This window comes from Bombus pascuorum, chromosome 3 (genome assembly GCF_905332965.1).
Source record: "Bombus pascuorum chromosome 3, iyBomPasc1.1, whole genome shotgun sequence".
Lineage (NCBI taxonomy): Eukaryota > Metazoa > Arthropoda > Insecta > Hymenoptera > Apidae > Bombus > Bombus pascuorum.
In genome coordinates, this window is record NC_083490.1 from 4,304,426 (window position 1) to 4,320,934 (window position 16,509).

At 36.3% G+C, this 16,509-nt stretch overlaps 2 protein-coding genes and 1 long non-coding RNA gene across 6 annotated transcripts in view; 2 read left to right on the forward strand and 1 right to left on the reverse strand.

The window, feature by feature from the left end:
• LOC132905558 (unconventional myosin IC) overlaps positions 1-9,448 on the reverse strand; it is a 35,222-nt gene extending 25,774 nt beyond the window's left edge. The window contains exon 1 of one of the 2 annotated variants that reach the window (XM_060956991.1): positions 9,158-9,448. In XM_060956991.1, the coding sequence (XP_060812974.1) occupies positions 9,158-9,174 (17 nt within the window). In that variant the 5' untranslated portion in view covers positions 9,175-9,448. Of the gene's footprint in view, positions 1-635; positions 1,001-9,157 lie in introns of those variants that run through there. The other variant, XM_060956996.1, reaches the window with a different exon arrangement.
• LOC132905604 (uncharacterized) lies at positions 335-1,572 on the forward strand. The gene is made up of 2 exons (XR_009657830.1): positions 335-376; positions 508-1,572. It is a non-coding gene; the product is annotated as an uncharacterized LOC132905604 (long non-coding RNA).
• LOC132905567 (kinesin-like protein KIF12) lies at positions 4,935-16,165 on the forward strand. Of its 3 annotated transcripts, none has more exons than XM_060957023.1 (16): positions 4,935-5,071; positions 6,410-6,620; positions 10,528-10,620; positions 10,746-10,824; positions 11,004-11,216; positions 11,873-12,010; positions 12,087-12,228; positions 12,481-12,575; positions 12,636-12,777; positions 13,133-13,251; positions 13,337-13,441; positions 13,518-13,647; positions 13,778-14,003; positions 14,055-14,208; positions 14,344-14,558; positions 15,271-16,165. In XM_060957023.1, exons 2-16 carry the CDS (start codon positions 6,418-6,420, stop codon positions 15,623-15,625), a joined length of 2,409 nt encoding a protein of 802 aa, XP_060813006.1. In that variant the 5' UTR covers positions 4,935-5,071; positions 6,410-6,417; the 3' UTR covers positions 15,626-16,165. The 3 variants fall into 3 exon arrangements, with proteins under 3 accessions (XP_060813006.1, XP_060813007.1, XP_060813008.1); XM_060957024.1 differs by having other exon boundaries at positions 4,936-5,071; positions 14,070-14,208; XM_060957025.1 differs by having other exon boundaries at positions 4,936-5,071; positions 14,103-14,208.
• The last annotated feature ends 344 nt before the right edge of the window (positions 16,166-16,509 follow it).

The following is a 16,509-nucleotide window of genomic DNA, read 5'->3' on the forward strand; positions in this document are numbered from 1 at the left end:
CGATGCATCTGCTGCAATCCGTGCATCACCTAATAAAAGCACGAGATGTTCGCGATTTCATTTCAGTGACTCACGTTCCAGATGTCAATGACATAAAACGCAGCTTGCGCGCCTCCCGCTTTGTGTGTATTTTCAACAAAAACTAATTGCATAGGTATCGTATCACATCATTTGTAACTTTGTATCCATTTGTTACTAAACTTGTAAGTAAACAAAAAGCAAAATACTTTTCACATAAAAATACGTTATCACATGGATAAAAATCAAATTTTGATGCAGTCTATGCACATTTTTCGAATAAAAAAGATGTAAAGGTTAGTCTTAATATCTTACTCTTAATACGAACTGTATTCCCCACTCATTTTTTGAACTGTTCGTAAGTGAAGATACTTTTGTGTTATTTATGCTTTCTGTTAACTTCTTAACATAAAAAAGTCAAGTGCTCTTTACTAATAAATCCAGGTCTGCTGTAAGTGATTATCATTTTAACAAAATTACTTTTCTCAGCTACCTAAACACTGTTAGTTACTTTTATGGTTAGGCACATTTAACTCTCCAATACGTTATAAGTTATAATACAGTTTCCAAACGTTAACAGAACCACGTATAGTATCGAAGAGTTAAATTAAACTTACGTTCCAGCTGATCAGCCTGTCACAAATGTCACACAGAGTTCATCCACGAAACTTGTCACATCACAGTTACGATCACAAGAAGCGCCAACGTCAGAACAAAGACGTCCTCTTTCGAAACTGTAGATCCGCGCGGTTCGATGCGTTTAAAGCGATTCCACGGGACTTTTACTTTTATTTATCACGGACGAGTCTATACACGAGACTGGACTATCGGTTCGTACACCTGGATGACACCTGGAAAACTTGTTCCTCCGAAGAAAGCCACCGTCGATCTCTCAGGGTACCTTTTGTGCTCACCTCGAACATAAAACTTATGTGGATCTTGTGTGCACACGCCACGGTGTAACACACGAAACTGCCGGCTTAAAGGAACTCTCTGTGCCGTAGAAAGAAGGTGGTGGAGGAAAAGAGGAAGACGTTTGAAGGCACAACAGAGAAGGAGAAACAGCCCATTCCCTCCGTGTGTTCCGCGTGGTCGTGTTTGTGTGTGTCGATACGTGCGTATACGTACGAATGTATATGTTATGTGTGTGAACGTTTGAGCATTCAGCTGACGATGCACAAATGTTAGTGCATGAGAAAATATGTATTTTTTGGAAAATTTGTTATATTACGAAGAAATCAAAGATATTAAGTTCCCACGTTAAACTAGAGGGCACTGCTTTTGGGTCCGTTTCGAAAGCGTGATGGAATTAGAAACGTCTCGAAAGAGTCTATATGGGATTGCTAGTATGCCACGCACGTTCGAGGTTATGTATAGACGATCACGATTATTGGTCCTCTTAGGAAATACATACTACGATTATGATCTATCCATATATAAAACTTATCTGTCGAACATTATGACTCATTTTCTTTCAAATCATGGAAGCATATGCAATCATATTTTACCGAAATAGTTTGCCAAAATTATTATTAAAATATACAATTTTATTTTTCGTATTTTTAAATTAATTTTATATTAAAAGTCGAATGATTTTTTGGTTACGATTAAGGAGACAAGTTTTATAAGAAAGATTTGCATAGTTTCAAAAATGTACAGTTATTACTCGATACGCTGGTCTCGGCGATGTTTGTAATTAATTTAAATTACTATCTGTGTGAGCGTCGTTTAAGTCGCCGATCGATATCTAGCGGTTGGCGAAAAAAGGAAAAGCGAAACATAAACGTCGCATAGTACACAAAGAAAGCGTTTCAGGGAGTAATCTAAATGAATGGAAAGGCGCGCGCGCATTTCCTTTCGTCTCGAATGAAACGTTACTCCCTAACGACCTAAGTATACTTCCTGTATAATTAAGTGTACTCAACTTTGTTACGCTTCCGGGAATTGGTTGAACTTAGCAAATTCAATATTAGATAAATTGCTGCTTATACTGAGCTAATTAAACAAACGTGGCAAAACGAGGTGTAAACGAAAAATATTATTAAAACTAACTTGTTTCTAATTGTAGGGAACAACAGAGAAGAACAACAACGGAATGGTTGTAATAGAGAAACATCCGTAATCGAAGCAATTACAAGGTGCTATTTTAAGCCGCATGTGTCTGCACAATTGGTATCTGATTAAAATTAAACGAGATCAAGCGTGGTACAGAAGTTGCAAGCGTTTGCAACCCCTTGATGATTGCTGCAGCGGTGATCGCCCGGGAAACTGCAACTATTAGGAAGCCAAAATATGCTTTCATACTATAATTCACTTATAGTTCACTCTTTCACGTTTGTATACATGTACTTGAATATAAAGCCAGTTTTTCTATAATCGTTCGAACATTGTTAAACATTGGATTTATTTGGCAACACGGCAATTTAACAATATTTTTTGAAAATTGTACTTGCTTACTTCGTTGTCAAATGAACGTGTAAGTATGGTCAGGAAACAGACCTATATTCGAATGTTTTTATAGGAAACATCGATTAAGGACTAATGGTCAATTAAATCTCCGTTAGTTGACGATTATATTTTAAAATAATTATTTATTTATGAAGAGTATGTGACTGGCGTCGCGACCCCTCACGCTAAACCGGTATTAAGGCTGCACGCGTGCAAGCATCGTCTGCACTCGGCTTAATGTCAGCCAAGCAAGTTGGCACGAAGTACGATAAATGCCACTTTCGCCCTGGAATAACCTATAGCTCTCGGGTATCCCCTACTTTGCAATGATAATTCGCACCTTCGAATGATAAATCCTCCTATCCTTTACTCTTGATTATTTCCAAAGAGATGCGTCTCCTTTGCACGAAATTATTTTAACGTTATGCAAATGCTTTCTCTCGTCAGTTTATGTTAAGAACATGTTGTTTGCCCTGTCAAGTTACGACAGTACTTTGATTGTTAATAATCGGTGAAATAGTTAGATACGCATCCATCATAATAAATTTGGAAAACTGCTTGCATCATCGCTTATGTAATTTATTAGCTGTAAGTACTGATATATATAATATAGAATCTAATATTATGATCTCGTTGCTTACTTATAGGCACCGATCAACCCACTTCCTGTTCGTTTCAAATCGTCAGTGACTCTCGAGCCCGAAGGTACGCAGGTAAAAAGTACTTCGCAGATACCCGGCTTTCCATCATTAATCTCGTGACAAGCGTGGCCAACAGGAATCTCGTAACAAGACGAAATAACTCAATATCCGCGTTTCTCTACTTTCCTCGCAATTTATAAATAATATTTTTAGAACAATTTGAACCAGACCTTGTGGCATACTCAAAATTCATTAGTATTACACCGATGACTCATACTTGTCTACAGACAGCCTCAAAGAACATCATGATTCCCGTTTCAGTGCATCTAAATGCAGGGAACAAGACGATTATCATTCCACGTGTGTTCCATCTGGTCTTACGATAAATACCGCTATGCTAGTTCTGTAACCGTTAGCCAGTGTTTGAAACACAACCATGATTGACACAATTATTAATTACACTCGACGAAAAGAGTAAAAGAATAGTTCTAACTATATTCACATCTTCTTTTGACTTTTCTTTTCTTTTATTTGACGGTTGTAAGGAACGAGGCAACGAGCCGAGAAGACGAACAACGTTTCAGAGTCGACGGCACGGTAAAGCCGATAAAAAAACTCTCGAGCTACGCGGCCAAGGATGAAGATGCCCAGTGCAAAAATACCGACGGCAGAACGAGGGTTGCTGCAAGCGCGAGAATTTTTCGAGAGCGTTTTCTTCTTCTTCGCGGGTAGCCCGCTACGGAAAACGAGCGGCAATAAAGTTTACAGCGCAGCCCCGTCGACTCTCGTGTATTTATAGCTGGTCATTTCCACAGAGATCCTCCCGTAATTTTCAAGTCGAACAGCTCTGCACGTCCATGATTCCCCTTTTGCTTTTTCCTCGCCTTCACTGACAGGAAGCTGATGCTTACAATTAGAGAACTCGAGGATCCACAAATACCCTACTTCTTTCATAAAACATTTCACATCTTGCATCTATAATAGCGTTAGATATTAAAAATAGAGTCATTGCTGTTATTGTATATATCATGCCCATGCAATCAATTAAGAAACGCTGTGAACACAATCGTCGTACTTTAATCTTTGTACATTTCGACAAAATAATTTAGACAGGTGAACAAAACGGTGAGAAGTATACCTATAAAAATAGATAATTTTTGTTGAAAAAATAATTAAATTTCAGTAGTGAATGATCATACTTCAATAGTAGTGGACATATTAATTCAGATGTCTTGCAATCCTGTTAAATTCTACATGTAATACGTAACATCGTCAGGGATGCGAGACACAAAATATAACGAGACATTTCGGCGTAGTTAATATTACAGTCGAAAATCGCGAAATGTTAGTCTCTTCATATTTCATGAGCCTCAAGGTCTCTGTGGAATATGAAATTTTCAGTAGTCGAAGTTACTTAAATATTTGTGTGACTTATGTCGTTTTGCGTTCATAAGGGCTGTCACTGTTCGACAGTTAGTTTATTTCCATGATGCAACTTGCGTCAGAAGTCAAGACAGCCTACTGGCCCATTGATCAACGATGTCTACCTCCACGCAACGTATGTCAAGCTCATTCTAACTGTGATATAACATCGGGGCCCACGTGGACGATGACCGTGGCCAGGGACGAAAGGGGAACACGATGCGTCTGAACAACGATGAGTTAGACACCAGTTTCGATCGGTGTCCACGAAACGTCCGCTGTAGGGAAAACTACCACCCTCCGCGAAAGCACCCCTGCTAAGTGTCAGTAGCGTGCTGTCTGTTGTTCCTATTGCACGAGTTTCCGTTATCCTTAAAACGTTCGTGTTAATCGAGACACCATTCAGAGATAGAGTTAGAAATTGGATATTGGATTATTAAAAGTGATAAAAGAAGATTTACAAAAGTTGAACAGCAGAGGAAGAAATCGATAAAGAAGATTGGGTGATGGGACAGTTTTGATCGATCTATGAAATTTCGAATGTAAGTGTATTTTATTGATAGATTTTCGTCATTTGGAATTGAATACAGAGTTAGTAGAAATTGATATATATATAGCAATGTTTATGACGTGTTCTTGATATTAAGGAATTTCACTTTCGGAATTTGGAAATTTCTATAGTAGGCTGTTAATGCCTAAAGTGTGAATATCTTTTAGAACTGTTTCCTAGAAATTATAAGAAATGTGTCCAATCTGAACGCTTACGACGTAAAAGTTGTAAAAGAAATCACCGTAATAAATGTGGCAATAAAATGCGCTCTTCCCTATTGCTATAATAGTCTTCTTTCTTTCATTGTCGCATGAATTTCTAGCTAGTTAGGAAGAATCGATATTAAAAGAAAGGAGAGTCATTGGCGTTATCATTTCGGGACGTTTACTATATTTTTACGATTATCAAACTTTTAAGATTCAGACACATTTGAAACAAATCGATCGCGTGGATCCGCGCGGAACAGTTCTACCGTCGCTCTTATTGGCTTTCACTTTCAAAATCGCAGTAAACCACTACCTTTACGTTAATTGTTGTAAAAAGGAAAGGTGCAAAATGAAAGGTGTAAAACGAACCGAGCGGAACGTAGTCGCGAAATGATCTACATAACATTTTTTCTAGCCTTCTTAACCCGACAGAAACAGAAAAACAAGCGTTGATTAATACGATCGTACTTTACACTTTCATTTCGTCACAGTTTCATTTATTTAAATACAACCGCGAAAAAGAAAATATTTCGAAAAAGCGTATAACTTACATTTATGTTTAATTCACAATCACGATTCGCTTATCGATGACAGATGACTGAAGGATTTCTACGGTAGAATCGCAATTAGCGGCGAAACTTTCGCTTCAATTACGGCAACGCATGTAATTATCATCGCATATGTAAGCGAACACGTGTAATTAACCGGTTCGTTGTTGTATAAATTTTCGTACTCTTGTCGGGCAGGATTAAATTCATTCGAAAAGGCTTTCACTATTGTGAATCCCGGAAAATGAAGCATTTCACTTCTCGATCTTCTGCGATGATCCATCTTCAAATGGGTCCGATTGTTCCTGATGACTCGAGATATCTCGTGAGAACGACACCGATCGCACGACTTAAAATTAATTTAAACGAGATTGAATTATACTGTATGTAGGTACTTGGCCTGAATTTATGTCCAGATCAATTTCTCTTTCTCTGTATTAATTCTATTAATTACATCTTATTAATTCCATTAGTTGTATTAGCGGGATTGTATCTCGTTAATTGCAAATTATGACGATGGTCATCTGTTACTTTGATACGATTGTACTTCATTAATCGTTTATGACGCTCTTGAAGGTTGACGAATGGTGCTTGTGAAAAGTCCATCGCCTTCCCGAGGCGACAGTCTTCAAAAAGAAAATGCGAAGAAGGATAAAGGGAAGAGTCGCGTATCACGCGGCAATAGTCCCGCGGATCACACTACTTCCAGAGGAAATAGTCCAGGAAAGAGCAATTCTACGATCAAAGTAGTCACGAAAAGTAGCCTTCAACAGTCTCGTGGAAACGAGTAAGTACTCGTCCTCGTTTTTATCTGATATTTTTGTTTTATCATTATTTGTTATCGTTATTATTAGATCAGCTTTAATCGATTACCACGTAATAACGAATGTTTTTAACAGTTTAGCTTTTTCTTCTCATCACGCTGTGTTATATATTACGATACTATTATTTCATCATTATTAAACCAGATATTAATCAATTTCAAGAGCATGTGGTTAAAGAAGAATGTTAATGGTTCTTAATATATAGCATAGCTTTTTCTTTTCGTCACATTTAAATTTAGATCATCTATTATTATTATTATCATATATTATTGCACTATTATTTTATCATTATAATATCATCTGTAGTCAATTACTTTGTACAAATCATATCGTCATAGTAAAATATTAATGATTCTAATGTATAGTTTAGCTTTTTCTTCTTGTTACACATTTAAGTTCAGATCATTTAGAAATGATTTGTTGAGTAAAAATAGATAAGTACGTAATTTTCACTCCTTTGGCCAATGGAAGTATCTCATGTAACTCGTGTTAATACTATCTGATGGAATATTAACGCTTTTACAGCAATTTCGTGTAAGTGGATACTGTAAGCAAACGTTTACGTAGAAACTATCGATCTGGCTGAACATTTCTGCGAGGAACTGACGCGTCGCATCAAACAATCGATGTGAGAATTATTTTCGTTCTCTTTTTTTCCATTAAGATACGTTCTACGTCGGTATTTCCTAACACGACGACGGTTTTGTCATCGAACAATTTACAAAATATTCTATAACTCGAACATATGCAATATACATTAGAACAATATCGTCTACTTGTAGAATAAAAGAATTTTTTTCTTTATCAACTTTTAAGATAACATTCAGACAATAGGAACCAAAATGGTACAATCTACTAGGAATTACTTAATGATAAGTACTGAATTGAGAATTGATAACACGCGAAATTCTCTTAATTTACTCAAGCTGTAAAACACAAAACAAAAACAATGATAAGAAAAGAGATATCGATAGTATGCCACGTGAAGAGAAAAAAGATCGTAAAAATCTTGACACGTTGTGAATATAGTCTGTTAAAAGTGGAAAAGAAAACGGTAGAAAAAATATTGACTAATGGAAAACTACCGGTAGGAAATTATGGCGAGTGATGCTCGACGATCGCGACGACATAAGAATACAGAATTAACTTCCAATCTAGCGAAAAGCTAGAAATTGAATTGATGGAATGACGAGTTTAACGGCTTCGGAGGAAAAACCCATAAATAAATTGTCAAGAGAATTCTGACAGTGAAATTAGAGTGTCGAATCGTTTCCTAGAAATTGCCCTCGAGATCCAGGCTAGAGATAGATCGATGTGACGCGTCGACGAAGCTTTCTATATCATTCGATTTAATTTTCCGTGTGAGGGGTTGCATCCTCGTGTAAATTCACCGTAATCGTTTCGCTTAGATATAACGTACGGGAATACCAACATTGATAGACACATACGTCGCAATTGCGACACATTTCGATGCCGTGTATCGATTGGGAGACCTTGCTCGACTGTCTCTTTCTGACGGTCAATATCACGACAATCGCAAAACGTGTGCCCATGGAAAGAGATCTCAGCGGTCAGACACGTGAAACGAGCATTTTTCCTGCGGTAGGATGACTCGTGCTACTTTATGGCGAAAAATGAATAATAACGCAGAGGGAAAAGTCCGATAAAACAGAGAAAACTAGTGTTTTATTTTACTTTTTTATTCTTTTACTTTTTATTTTATTATTTTTTATTTTATCTATTATTATATTTTATTTATTTCTTCTATTGTATAAGAATTATGGAGAACTGAATGTACCTAATATTTTTATCTTTTCTTGCGTAAGAATTATTGAGAACTGATTGTAATGTTTGTCTCCTTAATTCTAAGAACTCTGGAGAATTAGCTGCAATTAAAACTAAAAAGTACTATTTAAAATCGTATATTAATTTACGAAAGTTGATAACAAAATCTTTAAAGCGTTGAATATAATATAATCTTAAAAACGTTGAAACACATATTAAATATATCAATTGATGTTATACCAATGAAACGATTTCCAACTTTCAATCTTCAAATTGGTGTTACTTCTATTTTCTATTTTCTATAAGAGCTTCCGCCAAACAGAAAATCATTATCGAATGGAATCGTAGGAAGAATAACAACGAAAGTAATTAAAACGCACATAAAATGTTCTCAGACGATAATAGCAATCGATGTAACTTGGATCGCGAATCGAATTACAAATGAGTAAATTACAAATAAATTTTAGGTCCATCGTCAATTCGCCAACGTCGTCAAAGTAAGGCGTAAATAAAAAAAAATATTCATTTTGAATCTGAACAATTAACCGAACATTTCTGCATCCTAAAAATCGATCTGTTTCGTACAACTTGGATCGATAAACATCATCTACGGGAATAATCGTTCGCGTGATTAAAGAAATAAAGCATGCAAAACATGATCTATATCTAAACAATGAAAATGCGTTAACAAATGAAACGAATAGAAAGTACTTACCTATTGGTAACACCCATTGCAATTTTTCATGAGGTTCGTTAAAACGTTTGAAGCGATGGCAATTTGAGAAAGCTTTATCGATCGTTGCCCATCAATGTCACACGTTCGAGTACTCGATCCACGTTTTCTACAATATATGCACTCCACGCTTTTAAAGTAATTATAATTCTCGATTGAAGGTATGTTAAAATGTAATTCTTTCTATGTCTTCAAGACAACGAATTGCTCGACGTCACATATGGAACTATAGTACGCAATAAATGTCATCGTTGCTATAGGCACGGAATAAGAACTGCGTATTACAGTTCTCGAGGAATTATGACATACTATGCTATAGTGAAATAATAGTAAACACGTTGTTCCTGTCACAAGTGTATTAACCGTCAATGACCCTTTCTACCGACCAAGGAAATGGAAAAGTTTCGCAAGTCATGCATGTTGCAACGTACATCAATTAAACGAACGCGAAATCGTAGTTTCTGTACGAATAATTTTAGGCTTTCATGGTCGTCATACCGATGTTATCGGTTTCGTTGGAAAAATATCGTACTTGTAGTTGAAAACATTAGAACGCGAATATTTAGAATATTCTTTGAAATATTCTTTGCAACTTTGCAAGCTCGAATAGCAAGTTTACAAATTGAAATTTTGAAAGTTAGCGTAATCTTTGAAAATTTCAAAGCTTGATCGAATAATCTCCAAAAGCTGTAAATGTTCAAAGTTGCGATAATCTTTGAAAGTATTGCTGTTTCGAAAGTTTGAACGACCTTTGGACGCTGCAATATCGTAAAACTGTAGCAATTATTCCATTCGATGGAAGAAAAATTCCACCTTGGTAGTCGTTTAATTTAAAATTATTTGCGAATAATATTTAAAACAAATTATATCAATTTTTCATTGGAGATTTACTTAAACAACCACTTACGATTAATAAAGAGCGATACATCGGTATCGTACGTTATTACGTGTACGTAAGTACGATGAGCAACAATCGTAAAGTATTGTTTATCCAGGCAATCAATCAAGGCTGTCGAGTTCGGTAATCAAGCCCTCGTGAATTATTGACTGAGGTCGAAACGATTTTTCAATACTACGATTAGCTTCGTGGTGCAGAAGGAAAAAAGACGAACTCATAAACGAGCCTGGTCAATCACGCGATTTTTCCTGACGGTTTCAGTTAGACCAATTGATTGAACTTCCTCAATTATTTAGCCGCCATGATAGCAGGTCAATCACGAATTGCCAGATGGGTTACTCCTGTTGAAGCGTTCGATCATGATCGAGAACGACTTTACGCTTGTACAGAAAACTGACAGCCTCTCTACACCGTTTGAAAATCGTTATCGTTTGTCTGCTTTTTTCGATTCCAGGACTGGTAGTATCGAGAGACTGGTAGACGGTGATAAGAGAGTGATCGCCACCAAGAATTGGCTTCCAGAGAACAACATAAATGTCGTTGTCAGGTACGAACACCTAGTATTATTTCATTGATTAATTAACTCAGCTACGTTTATTAAAATTGCAAGGGATGATTGCAAGTGTAATATCAAATTTACGTAATTTTCCTGTTTAATCGATCATTTTATAGAGTACGTCCGCTTAATAGCAAGGAGATTAAAGCCGGCGACGATATGGCCGTACAATTTCCCGGAGATGGACAGATATACGTAAGTATATCGTTTATTATGTCCTCTGATTAATTTGAAGAAATGTTGCGAGCTCGAATAATTCGTCGATGATTCGATATCATTTTTGCTTCTCTTGCTAGTCCCCTCGCGTTTAATTAAAAATACCTAAACGAAGTTATCGTGAATCACATGGACTTTTATCGTTCAACCTTGCACAGTGCGACGGATTTCCAAGCAGCGGGGACAAGAAGGGCAAATTATTTTCGTACAACGTGGTGTTCGAGCCCACGGCCACTCAGGAGGACATCTTGCAATTCTCTGGTGTAAAAAAGCTTATTGAAATGGCGGTAGAAGGATTCAGCTGTACCGCGTTTTGCTACGGACAAACCGGAAGCGGAAAAACTCATACCCTCACAGGGCCTCCAGAAATGGTTAGCGAAGAAGATTCCTTTGTCAACTTTTTACCTACTTTTCAGATAGAAATTCATCGGTCTTACACGTTGGTTTTTTCGATGAAAACCGAGTACGGTTTTCCGTTAGAATTTCCGTCAGAAAAAACCGAGTTTGCATAAACACTCGCCAAGAAGCGTAAGAATAGCAAAAAGCGATTACGAATAATGTATTAAAATAGTTGATCGAGTTGAAGCGAAGGCCGTGTATGAATGTAACAGAAAGGTTAATGTTGTTCGACGTGCGTAGATAAGATAATGACGGTATATCTAAACGATACTCGTTTACCGTTCGGACAATGTGATCGCAAAAACAAACAAATTACCAATAAAAGTATTCGAATTATTAAACGTGGCGCTTTACACTACCTCTGGAATTTGTATACTTGTTATTTCCAAATTTCAGTGGTGTAAAAATCTTCGGTTGATTAACTTTTTATTTCACAAATTAATTCAATGTATAATATTACATAGGAGAATTGAATTAAAAGATGGAATCTTTTTTTAAGATTTAATGATAGTTAGTAAAACTTTGTTATTATTAATGAACTAAATTTTACGACGAAAGTAAAATCACGCAAAGAAGCGCTTTTTATCAAATTACAAGAATCATCAATGAATGTTTTTCTCTTAAACAGTTCGAAAGGATGAACCCTTACTCGGAGCAACACGGCCTGGTCTTCCGGTCTTTTGTCTACCTGTTTAAGTTGTTGCAAGAACGACAAGATTGTAATTTCGTGTTAAAAGCTTCCTTTCTGGAGATCTACAACGAAAAGGTCAGTAGATACGCCGTGGAAAGAGAGAAAAACTTCGTCGCCGATTTACAAGGCATCGTTTATCTTTGAACCGCAGGTAATAGATCTGTTAAATCCTGGCACGTCGAGGAAACCCTTAATGGTACGGTGGAGCAAAAAGACACGAGGCTTCTTCGTTGAGAACCTTTTCACTGTTGAATGCGAGGAACTCGACGATCTTCTGGCGGTTCTCGAAGAAGGTAGTCGTGTTATTGATCTTCGCTCTTTGCACCCCCGATAGATGGACTCTAAACCCCTTTACCATCCCTTACACGCAGCACGTATTTCATTGTGAAGATATCAAACGCGATAAATCCGATTAAAAAATATAGTAAAATTTACAGATTTATTTAAGAAGATAGAAAACCCATAAATATTTTAATTTGCTGACATTACTTTAAGAAATTTTCCAAATGTTAGAAAAGCGTATTTATAGTAATATGATTTTTCAGGGATGAGAAATAGAAAAGTTGGTTCGCACAATATGAACGACCATTCCAGTAGAAGTCACAGTATTCTCACTGTCAGCATCACGTCTGAACAACAGGTGAGTGTCCAAATTATCGTACGATAAAGACAAATTTTATACGAATATTACTATCAACAGATGGACAACAGCGTGTTTATATCGAGACAAGGGAAAATTAATTTCGTCGATCTGGCTGGAAGTGAGATGACGAAGAAAACACAAAGCGAAGGGAAGACTCTGGAGGAAGCGAATAATATTAATAAAAGTCTCATGGTTCTAGGTACGATTATCAAAAAGTTATAAGAAAAAATACAACACGAATTAAGCACTGAAGTACTAAAAGAGTTCAATCTTCGAGTTGTCTTTTTTCAAAGTCTATTTCGAAGCAGAACTTTGTCGAATGTTCAATACCACATTAATCGAACCACGTTTAATATTACGATGAAACTTTACGTTATCAATTATGCACAAGGATCGTAAAAATCGATTCCGATAAACAAAAGGGCGCAAACTTCACCCGCAACATCAACTTCTATGTAACGATCGATAGACGAACGCGATTTGCATGGAAACGACCTTAGGTTACAGAAAAGTTTTTCCAACTTCTTTTGAGATTGACACTTTTTACTTTGAAGGTTACTGCATAGCCTCTTTGAGCGATGGAAAACGCAAGGGTGGTCACATTCCGTATCGAGACAGCAAACTGACTAAGCTTCTGGCCGATAGTTTAGCAGGAAATGGCGTTACATTAATGGTAAATCAAATTATTCTAACAAGGACAACTTAATAATTATACACTCAATCGGTATAATTGATTGGACGATTTAATTGAATTTTAGATCGCCTGTATTTCGCCAGCTAAATCGAACGCGAGCGAAACGTTGAATACGTTGAGGTACGCGGCGAGAGTGAAGAAGATTCGAACGAAACCTATCGTGGTAATGGTGAGTGAGGTATATTAATTGTAAATTGTAAATATATAGAAAACATGAAATACAAATAGAATTTGCTTTTATATAGGATGCTCGAGAAGCTCTGATTCTCAGTTTAAAACGAGAAGTAGGAGCTCTTCAGACGGAAAATGAACATCTGCGCGCTGCTCTTCATTTAAGTGGCGATGCATCGAATATGGTTCGTAGCGAATCCAAAAGTAAGTATCAAATGTCAATTAATAAGAAAGATTTAATACAATAGTGAGTTTAATAAAAAAATTTAATCCAAAATTTAGTAACAACGATTTAATATAATTATAAAATTTCTCTTTAAATAACCTTTTATAGCTGAAAGAAGAGTGCCATTGACACCTCCGGTGGTGGATTTGAATAAACTATCCGAAATGGAACGACCCGAATTAAGTCAACTTATCCACGCGTATATTACCGAGAACGAAGCTCTCCGTCGAGAAAATGCAGAATTATATGCTACGAGGGAGCAAGTGATACGGGACCAAGAACTCGTATGCAGAGAAAACGAGAGGTTACTGAAGAAACTCGAGGACGTTAACTCGTAAGTACAGCAGGATTTTAAGACGACCTCGACATACAATTAATCCGGTAGATTTTATTACTGTAGAGTGTGTTGCCGGTCACCAATTATACCTGCCAGACCAACCTATTCGGCGGAAATGTTGAACGATAGCAATATCGAGGACGCACCTGGCGCTACCAATGTTTGGACCAACCCTAACGTCGAACCTACACCTCTTTCGAGTGTATGTCGAAATCTTTTAAACTTTTCTTTCTTTATCGTTGTATTCGCTGTATCTATTTAATTATATTAATTATTTTTCAATACTTTACATAGCAAAGTAATGTTTAAAAGATATAACAGAAATTTAAATTTGTAGGATATGATCAGGAATGGATTATACAGATCCGCTAGTAGTATGCCAGAGAAGATTCAGAAAGAACTAGACAAACGTAGAATCGTAGGGAGTTATAATAACATAGCAGAAGCATACAAAGACAAAAGTCATCATCGTCGACACAATTCATGGGACAACGGGAACGGGACGACGAGAATGAGTCCGGATCAAGCTATATCACCGATAGACATTAATCAGTAAGTTGCACTAAATAAATCATCATAATGCTAGAGCCAATACGATATTCAAGTCAATAAGCCTTAGTCTCCTATCAAAGCCAATTGCAATGCAAATCGACATTGGAATTCGCTTCAAATGTATTCCAATTAATTATATCTTTTTTAAATAAATCAAGATATAATTACCACATTGTGGACTAGAAGTTTTGCTGTATATTCTATCAAACTTGATCTCTTTAATGATAAAATAATTATGCTGTGATATTTACTATAATATATTACACGCATATAACTATAATTAAAATAATGAAATTAAATAGCTATAATTATTTCAATAAAAAGCAACATTGATTTTGCTAATAGAAATTACTAAGCTGCGAATGTGAATGCATCTGTAAAGGATTTAAAAGTCAAAGGTATACTAAATGCACATCAAAATATACAAAATATCTGGGTTTCATTTTTTTAATTATATTCACAGAAATATGAATTTGCATAAATATCCGCATACTTGCATATTTTTAGTAATTAAAAAATTAAAAAGTTTGAAACCCAACATATTTTTATGGTATGATTCTAGTGGTAATCTCTAGTCACATAAAATAAAATTTTCCAAAATTTTGCTCAAGTTCATTCAGAAACTTAACAAGACTTTAGTCTACAATGTGTTATGGTGCCTGATATAATCAGTACCATTCTACCTACTAATTGAAGGAACGCATGGTAACAGGTACAAAAAGCCGAGCATGCGTCGCACCTCGACAGTCCCTGAAGAACGAAGACCATCGGAGACGAACGATCTCCTGGGCGAACCGGTTCAACCAACCGACCATTCGTACAACGAATCCCCAGACTCGATACTCAGCGGGCCTCTGGAGATGGCGAACTCAACGCCGGACACAGCTGAGTCAGAGGCACCAACAGCGCCATTTCCGGCGGTATCGCACATCTCGTCCCCGTTCGGCACTCCGGAATCCGAAGACCATTCGATAAGGACACCAAGAAAATCCAAAGCGAGAGGGGACGAAACTACTGAAAGAGCTTTTGGAAGTCCAATTCCTATTGACGAGGATAAACCACTTTGAACACTCGAGTCAACAAGCACGATAGTCTGATATACTTTAATCGTGATGACCTTGACTTGGTCAAAGGCATTGGATCGACTGTAAAGATAAGAAAATGAATTAGGAAGAGTGCACATGAAAATTAGTCGATAATAAAGAGTTTTCTAGAAGATAGAAAAAATTATTTTGAATCGATAATTAAAGTTTAATGACGAAGTATGCATTAATGTTGGTAAATTTGAAAAAAAGGTAAGCTGAACATCTGTTTTGGTAACGATACAGAAATATCGTGTTTTCAAAGTGACGAAAATATGTAGTACGCGTAGTCGAAGTTTTATTTACGTGTGGTAAAAGTATATATGTACATAATTATGTGTGAACTTAGACGTGAATATCTACATAAAAGTCAGTATTTTTCCGCGATAATGAAAAAATGACTCAGGTTGATATAAATTACTGAATTCTACCTCTGAATAATATAAAATGTCATATCCTGTAACTCCTGTAATGATAAAGGTGTTGACCAAATTACGTACAATAAAGCATTTGATTGTTTTACCAGATTTTGTTCTTTATTACCTAACCATTCGTAGAACTGGACAGTTTCATTGAATTGTATACTTCTTTTTTAAACTGGATTGTTCTAGAAATTATAACTCGGTTATTGAATATCGATAAAAATAACATGTCTAGTAAAAAAAAAAAAGAGCATTGTGAGCGAATAAAAACTAGAATGATTGTTAAGAAAATTATGTTTGTATCCCCGATAAAAAATATCTATAGAAAAACACGTGACCTAATATCTCTGTTATCGACACGAACGAAGTATGTAACTCTACGATTGCGTGCCAATAACTCGCCACGCCACTGATGCGTACATAATTTATTAGATAAGCATCTTGCCA

What these genes read in the sequence shown, in the direction of transcription:
- LOC132905567 (XM_060957023.1), top strand. Translation starts at nt 6,418, where the DNA reads ATGGTGCTTGTGAAAAGTCCATCGCCTTCCCGAGGCGACAGTCTTCAA. An exon ending in CGAAACCTATCGTGGTAATG is followed by an intron (nt 13,442 to 13,517) that starts GTGAGTGAGGTA and finishes GCTTTTATATAG; the next exon opens with GATGCTCGAGAAGCTCTGAT. An exon ending in GGTTCGTAGCGAATCCAAAA is followed by an intron (nt 13,648 to 13,777) that starts GTAAGTATCAAA and finishes AACCTTTTATAG; the next exon opens with CTGAAAGAAGAGTGCCATTG.